Source organism: Ptychodera flava, chromosome 10 (assembly GCF_041260155.1).
Source record: "Ptychodera flava strain L36383 chromosome 10, AS_Pfla_20210202, whole genome shotgun sequence".
Lineage (NCBI taxonomy): Eukaryota > Metazoa > Hemichordata > Enteropneusta > Ptychoderidae > Ptychodera > Ptychodera flava.
This window is the reverse complement of record NC_091937.1, coordinates 12,317,250-12,327,432: the sequence shown is the minus strand read 5'-3', so window position 1 is coordinate 12,327,432 and position 10,183 is coordinate 12,317,250. Positions and strand designations below refer to the sequence as shown.

Below are 10,183 nucleotides of genomic sequence, written 5' to 3'. Positions count from 1 at the left end.
ACATACATACAGATAGACATTGTACATAGACATTGCACATACACAGATAGATGGGCGGGATAGACGCATAGATACACAGATACGTACATAATAAAGGGTCTGGTTTGACATATGATACGATTACGGTTATAAATTTCAAGAAGAGATCTATTTTGAACTATGTCATAGTCTTCGTTCCCCGATCGGTCTTACCACAGACAAGGAAAAACGCCTTGTCTGTGGTCTTACGCACAGCGGCGTTGTTTTCCACATATAATAAGAGTTCAAATAATTAGCCAAAACATTAATTCACGTTTTATCTCGCGTACAAGACGATAAGCCATCTAGGTTGTTTGTTAAATTATAACCAGTCCGACATCTGGGTAAGGCGTCATTTTGATCAACACCAGGTGATGGCTCGGAGTGAAATTCGTGTTGTGTGACTCTGTATTCAATTTGCACAAGTGTCTTCAAACGAAGTTTTCGATGGGCGAGGAGGAGAAGTCGAAGCAAACAGAGGGTTCTTGGGCATGGCTGGTGTGTTTTGCCTCGTTTTGGACCAATGGCACGGTTTTCGGTATTTTGAACTCGTTCGGAGTTCTGCTCGTCGCGATGTTGGAAGACCCGACGCTCGTGGAGTCAGGAGCTGACGCCTTTAAAACATGTGAGTAAGGCGCGCTCTTTGAACGGCTGCGATTTCCAGGTCTCTTTAAATCGTACATTTTTAAGGAAGAATACGCCTCGGAGACAGATATTCCGACTCTCAAACTTTTACAATTCCTTTCTGAACTTCCACTTTTGGGGTTCATTTTATAGCTCTCGGCGAAAGAAAAAATGTTCACTGTCTTACTTTTTCGAAAACCAAAAATTATACTTGTTCTCCATAGATATAACGCAGGTATGTATGGCAGCCATTTTGAATTTCAAATATCGGTAAATCTTCAGTAATTTGTTTCTCTAGTACCAAAATTTGCACGGTTACCTTCCGATTTTTGTTCTTGATTTTGAAAGAGAATGGTTGAAAGATTCCTTGAGGAAAGTTTTAGCTGAAGTTTGAGTCTTTCACTTTCGAGGCGCATACTACCTTAACCATTACGATTTCCAAAGTTGCATGTACACTGGTATCATAGACAATTTCAATATCTTATAAAAGGGTTGCACAGTATGATAACTTTCAGTAAACAATTGTAGCAGATAATCCAAATCTCAAGATATCGCAAAGAAATTCAAAGTAACCTACGAATGATGACAAAGTGTAAATCATAATTTTACTGTCTGGGAAAGACCACTGATGTAAAGAGACTATATAGCAAGGCGATGTAAATAGACTAGAAGTATTCTGTAAGAAATAATATTGAAATATCTGGGAATCAATAACATATTTGTAAATTTGAAAAATAATCATTAAACTGGTGTAACATTCATGGAATGCATTTTGAACGTTGAATGCAAGGCTAAATCTACTGATGTTAACGAAGTTGATGCCATCTTTGGCTGTAATTTGTGAACAGGTGTTGTTTTTGATCTAGCATAATTGTTGGTTCTGTATATCAGCTGTTAAAAGCCAAGGTTCTGTACTGAGAAACGTACAAAGTGTTCTACCGCCACAGACTATATACAAAAATATTTGCGTGACTGCTGCAACCTATAGCAACATTGAACGGAACTTGCTTTGCTAAGCCAACGAATAATATATATGCCATTGTGCAAACTAAAATATAATAAGACGTACTTGCAAGAAAACGTAACAATGATATTTCTATTATGTATTTAATTATCAACCTCTCATTTCGAAAATATTTCATAATTCCTCAAAATGGTACTGCTATTTAAATACAATGCCTGTATGCAAATTAGCGGCGTGCTCACCGCAAACTTTCTAGACTGGATTTGATATGTGATAACGAAAATATTTAATGTCAAAGTTGCCCATGGTTTAGATAATTATTGAATTATGGGGTGGAGAGCCAATGAAACTATGTGAATATTAAGCCTGTCAATGACCCTGGCTTTTGTTTCTCCAATCATGAATGGCAATAAGGTAGCGACCGTGTTCATTTTGGGTAGTTTGTTTAATATGTAAATTATTACAAATCTGAATGGAAATGATGTAATACGAAAAAGTGAAATCACCATCAAGTATCCTTAAACTCAATACAAACTTTGCGTATCATACACGTCATTGTTACACAGGTTTCAAATACAAGTCGTAGAAAGAATCTTCTGACAAATTCTTGGGAAACGTATGATTTCCTCGCGCGAATTTATCTAAATGAAATCAAGCGATGATATTCCACTCTTATACGAATTAAAATTTACATAGACAACAGTCCCTCCTCCACAACGGCCTGTGCACGTACGTATCTTAGCTTTGATCACTGATACCAATATTTTATTGTAGAGATCTGAAGTACAGTATATTTGACAACGACAAACCAATAGTCTACAGTCAGTGTAATAGCGTAACTTAAATGGCCAGTAAGCTGTAATGTGGATGATTATTTTTCATTATTCCTGTTGTAAATGTCAGTTACAAGTTCTTGTTTTTAAAAACCAAATATTAACCAGTCAATTCAGCGTCTATACATGCAAAATGCAATGTTTTTATTTACATATGATTCCTAGGCGGGACCAAAATCAACAATAGCAGTACAGTTCACACATGTACAGGCTATATCTCAACATGCTTTGGGGAGTAGAACAAGAAAATGTAATTGAGTCAGACATGCAAAACATCACAGTAATAAAATATCTAAAATTACAGCTGTTAGCCTTTAAATAATATGTGAACAGTTCAGTCAGTGCTTTAATAAAATAAGTTGTAACTTTTTATGTATTTTCTACCATGTTTGTTCTGTTCTTGAAATACAGTTTCTTGTCCTACTCTAAAGATGGTGTTGAAATTCTCACTGTACTGTTCAACTAATTATCAAAGCCAGTAGAAATGTACTAGCTGTACACTGTTTTTGTTGAATGAATTTCAGTCTGGATAAGAGTTAATTTGTTAACAACAACACTGCATGTTGTCCAAAATGCTTCGTGTGTGAAGGGTTTGTACTTTGGATTCCAAGATGTAAAGTGGGTGTGCTTGTTTTCGATCAAGAAACAATTCAAATGATATAAAATTAGCCGCCATTGTCCCTACCCTTATTTAATGTTTGCGATGCTTGTCAAGTTAAGAGACAGTTCTTATGTGGAGAGCGTTGGATTGATCTGAGTGTGACCACAGTGTTTGCTGTGGTTTTGTTGTTTTGTTTCCACTTATGGCGTTACCATGGTTACAAACCGCTAGCATTATTTGAGATGACTCTTCCACGTATAAGATTATCCCAATGTCGAGGAGTCACGTGGCTTGGTGTCGTTGCCAAGGATTCGTTTCATTTGTACAGTCATAGACCCTAGACAACAGACGAGCACTCCGGACGATTTCTTTCCTTAGGGTCTGTGGTACATTACAGTGTGAAGAAGTGACTTTTCTGCGAATGAACGCTTCAAGTTTCCGAGAGCCAACATTTTAAAGTTTTCCTGTTTATCACCACAACCTTAAACTTAAAAAAGCTGCTAAGATGTGGATTAATTAGAAAAAACGGATAGTAAAATTTGGCAAATATTTTTTAGCTATACGTGAACTCTCCTCGAGTTTAGTGATGTACCAATCGGATGACAACCATTGCAAACAAGTAAGCTTTTGTCTGTATTTAGGTCACCCGCATAGTTTACGGAAAAATCAATGACTGCAGTACGTCCCTCACGAGTGTAGATGATTCAACGATTCTCGCATGTTATAAGACAATGTCCTGCCTGTACAGCCATATCAAATCCCGTTAAATATCGCAGAGCACGGTAAACAACCCTATTCATGTGACATGCCAATGTAGTATCTAAAATATCGCCCATTATTCAGGCTGCATATGCTTCTTTACTCAAAGGTTACAATAGGTGGATATTTATTACGATTTTTTTGAATAATCACAGTTCAGCTTGATAAACTCAGGTCATATCTTATGGGTTTCCGTAAAGCTTAATGGATTAACGAATTCGTCTTGAAATAGCAGGCTTTGACATTGAGAAATTATTGAGAAACATCAACAGTGAATTAGTTTTGTCCTTATGTCATCTTAACACTACCGAAGTCAATCCAACACAGAGAGGCCCCTGCAACTGTGCCTATGCTACACAAAGTTCACGAGATGCGGTCGTACGGTAGTGCCTCAATACAGACAGTTTTTTTTTTCGGAACTTAAGCAACCTACAAAATCAATTGAAAGCATAATTATGGGTTAATTACAAAATTAACAAAGACATTTCTAAAATGACTGTATTTGGGATGAACCAAATAGATATTTATATCTCTCCCCTCCAACTGGCTCATCTTTGTGACTCATCCGTGTGCCGATACGGCGTGAGATGGTTCCAACCCATCGCTGATAGGCGTGGAGAGGGATATAAAAATAGCTAACAGATCACACGGATTAATTGCCTTGATCTTCTGACCCTGCCATTCATACATTCCGTGATTGGCGATCTGACTCTCAGCAGTCAGGTACCTGCTGAACTTGAAAGCCAAACCGACGTTGCATATTTTTCATGAAACACCGATTTAGTTAAAATTGAAGCAGTGCAGAATCGATGTTTCAGAAGTTCCAAAATTTTTTTTATTCTGATCGCAATTATACATTAGGATTTATGCACGTTATTTATGGAATTAAAAATGACTGTTTACCAAAATTATTGTTTTTCCACTATCCAGGAGATTGTGTACGTGTATAGCAGCCGTATCTGGTCCGACCGTGTTCATACGCGTTAGACCAAAAGGCCAAAAATTTAATTAGGTCAAAGTTTGGCGGGGACATTCGGACGGTAAAAAAAATACAAAATACTCACTTGAGATCAATGTCATTGTCACAGCAAATGCTAAGACACATGGAAGTCTGATGTCATTCAGTTGTACGTGCGCCGTGAACCTCAATAAAATTGATGAGAGGCACCATAAGGATCCAAACACAGCCATAGATTTAGGCTTCGGAATATGCTTTCAGTACAAGGCCTGCAAAGAGCAATTTTGCGGTGTGCATATACACATTTACATGCATCTATGAAGCAGACTACAAGATTACCTGCATAATCCATGATCTCTTACATTACACAATGAATGGTATCAAATTAATATTAAATTTAAAAAGTGAAGATAATAATGATGTCACGTTCTTGAATGGGGTAATAAACATTTGAAATTTAGCATGGAACCGATACTCGACTCATGAGCGGCTCACACCATCGATTTTATAGGCACATAATTATGCAGTTAGTTAGGTTTGATCATTAAAGATTAGGCTATTGTGGTCGGGATGTTGACATACGCACAATAAGCTGTTAAAGAAGAACACATCATCAACAGCAATTACAGCTATTTTCCTTTCTTCTTTTTTCCAGCATGGATAGGCTCTATCGCCATTGGTCTAGTATTCATGATATCACCAGTGGCTGGTATCATGGTCGACGCGATAGGAGGTCGCAAAACGGCATTGATTGGTGCAGTTGGAGCCTTTGTTGGATGCCTGGCCAGCTCTTTCGCCAAGGCTCTCTGGGCGCTGTTTCTCTCCTACGGGTGTCTACTCGGCATTGGCTTTTCCCTGGTGTACACGCCCTCACTGGTCATTCTCAGCCAGTACTTCGACAAACGCCTCGGAAGGGCCAACGGCGTCGCTACCGCTGGGAGCGGCGTCTTCACCATTTTTATACCGATTTTGATGCGCCAGACGAGCATGAAGTTAGGACTCTACCACACCTTGCGCATCATCAGCCTGCTCGTGTTCCTTCTCATCCTGTGTGCGCTGACGTTTAAGACACCCGAACACCCGCCGGGCAGCCACGAGACCGAGGACTGTGACAACGCCGAGGCCAAGAAAATTAAATTCATAAATCCGCACATCTGGAAGCTCCGAAATTACCGCCTGTGGTGTTTAGCGATTCCAATTGCATCTTTAGGATATTTCGTGCCTTTCTTTCATTTGGTAAGTCAAATGTTGATGAACAATTTCTACTCGGAGGGCCAAAGTAATTTCTATGGATCGGAAAGCTAGGGTATGGTGGGTCGCGGGAACATTGTGGACCCGGTCCCCCCCCCCAAAAAAAACTACCCCTTTGCTGTTGTAAATTTAGAAAGGTTGTGGCAGTTTGAAGTGGTGCAAGCACGAATCTTACGGTTACAACTCTTTTCAATGAATCCTTCAACACCTTACAAAATCAAAATATAAATAAAACAGACAAAAGAGGGGATCACCTTCCAACAGAATTTTTTTCACATCAATTTGATGGGACTATCACCTTCTGATCCTAGTAGTTGCTAGAATGATTTCATACTGTCCGCTACCTTTGCGATAATTTTGCCATAAGTGACGTCGCCATTCTTTATCAATAAAACATATGCCACACAAAATGATCCTGACATACGACATCAACGCTAAGGTAGTAAGCGCCTCTGTACAAGATTCAAACTCGTGTTCAAATTTTCCTCATTTGATTAATAAATTTAACCATTCTCTCAAATGAAGAATAAAATCAGGGGTCACCATGCAAAGTTTTGAACGAGACAAACAAATTGCATAACATTTACGGATATTTGAAATTCAAAATGGTCAAATCCTTGAGTTAACTCAATATTCAGAAAATGAAAATTTTCGTGAAACTTAGCCGGTGAAAGTTTTTCTTACTCCTAGAGCTCAAAATGAGCCCTCCACAAGTGGTAGATCAGAGAAGAATTGTAAAAAAATTCAGAGTCCGGATATCTGTTCCCGAGACGCGTTCTGTCTTAAATTTATTTCCAACTTCTTATTCTTTTTTACTCGTTCTTGTAGATCAACTATGTCAGAATCCTGTTACCGGACGCCCATGGAACGATCCTGATTGTTCTGCTGGGTGCTACATCATTAATAGGACGATATCTCTTCGGTCACATCTCCGACTATCCACGAGTGAAGAAGATTGTCAACCGAGTGGAGTTACAGCAGCTCTCCATGATTGCTATTGGCCTTTTCAGCATGTTGGTGCCGACGCTGGTCTTGCATTTCTCGGCGTTGGCAGTGGCCATACTGGTGATGGGACTGTTCGACGGGTGCTACGTGTGCATGATCGGCCCGGTCGCCGTCGACATCGTCGGGGCCAAGAACGCCTCGCAGGCCGTTGGGTTCCTCCTGGGATTGATGGCGCTGCCGATGACTGCGGGGCCTCCGCTCGCAGGTGAGTCATGATGATCGATCGAATACTATTGCACGCGCTAAATAAACAAGAAAAGTCACGAAATAACAAAGTAGTAGGGAAAAATTCACTTTGACGGAAACCTTTTCACTCTAAACGAAAACTCGCCCCTAGTCGCCTGGCTTTCCTCGGCAGCAAAGTTATTTACTGGTTGGCCAAGCAAGGCGTTCACCCCACGATCTACGCAACAGCCTACCACTTAGCGCGATGGTCTAATGTTTAGTCCTTCAATTTATTATACGTTTTGATGCTTATATGCTCACAGACTTGGAGCAAGTTTACTATAAACGTAACAATCCATGATACGAGTCTATTTACAGGAGTCCTCAATTCCTGAGGTTAATAGTTAGATGGAAATGACTATTAATCCATCGCTCTAAAAAATATCCATGCTTTGAGTACCAGGGCTTTCAGGTTTGTAAACAGATGGAAACGATTCCATAGTTGCATAGATGATGACCGGCTTCGCAATGATAACATCTATTGTTCATAAAGATCTGTCCTGCGTGGAGAAATAGGGTACGGTTGCCTCACATCGTTTATATATTTGAGTCACGAAATGTAATTACTGCAAATATTTTATTTAAGCCGATGTTTGCTCCCCTTTTCCAGGTTTGATTTACGAAAATACCGGATCATACAACCTTGCATTCATTCTCGCGGGCGTGCCACCCGTGATCGGTGCTTTCATCATGTGTTTTATCAAGCTGGAGGACGAGAAGGAGAAGCGGGCCAGGCCATCGGTCGACAGGAGGAAGAACTCGGGTCAGGTAGCTCTTCTTCGAAGGAAACCATCAGAACCTCAAGCTGAGCCGGTGTAACTGTGTCCAAGGACGATGTCAGTGGTTATGGATTGATGTAAAACAGCGATGGCTGAAAAACGGGCAAGCCTGTCAAGCGTCAAGGGTTTATAGCACAGCTGATCCAAGCATGGCCGGCCTTCTGATAAGATTACATCATGTAATGTCTTGATGCAAATCTTCTTTTCTTATGTCCATTACATTGATAAAAGTGAGAAACGTATCGTTTCTATGACTTAAACTATCTGTACCAGATGTGTCCATTTCATTTTGCATTTACGCTTAGGTTCAGACCAACACGTAGGTCTTGCCAGGCACCATTTAGATTCTGAAAAATGTAACCTTCTAAGCTCAGTTTGCTCATACTTTCAGTTTCTTCTGTTCTTAAAGTTTTGAACATTTGATGGTCCAGGGGATAGACCATTTGGTATTCAGGGGGGTTTAGAAGATTGATGAGGTGGCATTATTTTTTCCAGCCGGCTCCATCCACTTGGAATTTTTTTAACTCTGTGAACTTAGAATCAAACTGTAGTAGTCAACAAATACCGTTCTTGGTATGCTTTGATATAGACTGTGTTTACATGCCAAATTAACTTGGCATTTTGACAAGCTTTAGTGAGAAATAAAACTAGCTAGCTTAATACTTGAAGCGAACGTTTACAAACCCAGTCAACTGGGTGTTTCAACAAGCTTTTAGTGAGAAAAAGAAGCTGTCCGAAGACCAGAACAAAACTTTTGAGTTGTAACCTTCTGAATTCACCGTCCCGAAAGCTGTGTAGATGTAAAATAGGAAACAGGGCATTTATAATATTCTCAAACAGCCTGGCCCGAGGAAGCACCAAGAAATAACCCAAAAGCTGAACCCCAACGGCGCGCCAAAGTTGAAAAAGATATTGCCAGAAAATATCATCTCATTGACTTTTTTCTTTGCCGTTTTTTTTGTCATGCCGATCGTTGCTGACTTTTTTGTTCATTTCATCATCGCCAGTCATCCAGACCACCTCTAGACTATCAAATGGCCCCCACTCTAACCTGATGCCACTTTTGTCCCTCGTTAAGTGCCCACAGTCTTTTTAAATGTGCAGCTTGGGCCTCACTTTCACACCCTTAAGGTAGAATGCGCCTCGGAGACAGATATTCTGACTCTCAAAGAATTCTTTTCTGATCTACCCACTTGTGGGGTTCATTTTAAAGTTCTTGCTATAAGAAATCTTTTCATCATATTAGTTTCTCGAAATTGAACATTTTACTTTTCTCCATAGAGCTAAAACAGGGATGGCGGCCATTTTGAATTTCAAATATCGGTATATCTTGGGTAATTTGTTTCTCTGGTTCAAAAATTTTCACGGTGACCCTAAATTTGTATTCTTTATTTTGAAAGTGAATGGTTGAAATATTCTTGAGGAAAGTTTGAGCATAAGTTTAAGTCTTTCACTTTCAAAGCGCATGATACCTTAACAGGGCACTCACATTCAAAATACTCCGCTACCATGAGTGCAGTTCCCTTCTATACAGCATTCTGAAAACCTTCTTTGAGCAAATAAATGACGAGTAGTCCCATCAAATTTTGGACAAGGGAGCATTTTTTATTGCATCACCGATAATTTACTTCTTCATATAAATTTAATTTCATTTACACTTAATATAAATGTATCTATTTTGCCAATAACATGTTAAACACTGCCCTGAAATTTTCCTGTCAGTACCTTTCATTCAAGTATAATTCTATTTTCAATATTATTTGCTTTCTTTTACTAGTATGTCTATGTTTTCTTTATATTTGTTTTAATTACTTTCACTGTTTTCATTTTATCTATGCTATCTGTGGCTGATTTGTATATTTTAATACCAATTATCATCTAGGTGTATGTATATTGACAGGGTGAAATTCTGCAACATGTAAAAGTACCAATATTTACAATTGATGTGAATGACAGGATCTATTAAAGCTCGTATTTTCAAACTTTACTGTCAGAGTTAATCATCGGATTTGTTTTGTGTCCCCATCATTTCAGAGCATTTACAAATGTTGTGGTTAGCACGCCCTCAATTTCTTTGTTTGTTCATAATTGAAATCAGCAGGAATAAAGCGTGTCACGAATAGTTGAAGAGTGCTTGTTAAAGGTGTTACTTCTTTGCTTTATGGT

The 10,183-nt window shown here is 39.1% G+C and overlaps 1 protein-coding gene across 1 annotated transcript; it reads left to right on the top strand.

Annotated features, from left to right (window-relative positions):
- Positions 1-369: 369 nt before the first annotated feature.
- LOC139142031 (monocarboxylate transporter 10-like) lies at positions 370-10,163 on the top strand. Its single transcript, XM_070711829.1, has 4 exons — positions 370-643; positions 5,413-5,993; positions 6,837-7,218; positions 7,849-10,163. Exons 1-4 carry the CDS (start codon positions 466-468, stop codon positions 8,055-8,057), a joined length of 1,350 nt encoding a protein of 449 aa, XP_070567930.1. The 5' UTR covers positions 370-465; the 3' UTR covers positions 8,058-10,163.
- The last annotated feature ends 20 nt before the right edge of the window (positions 10,164-10,183 follow it).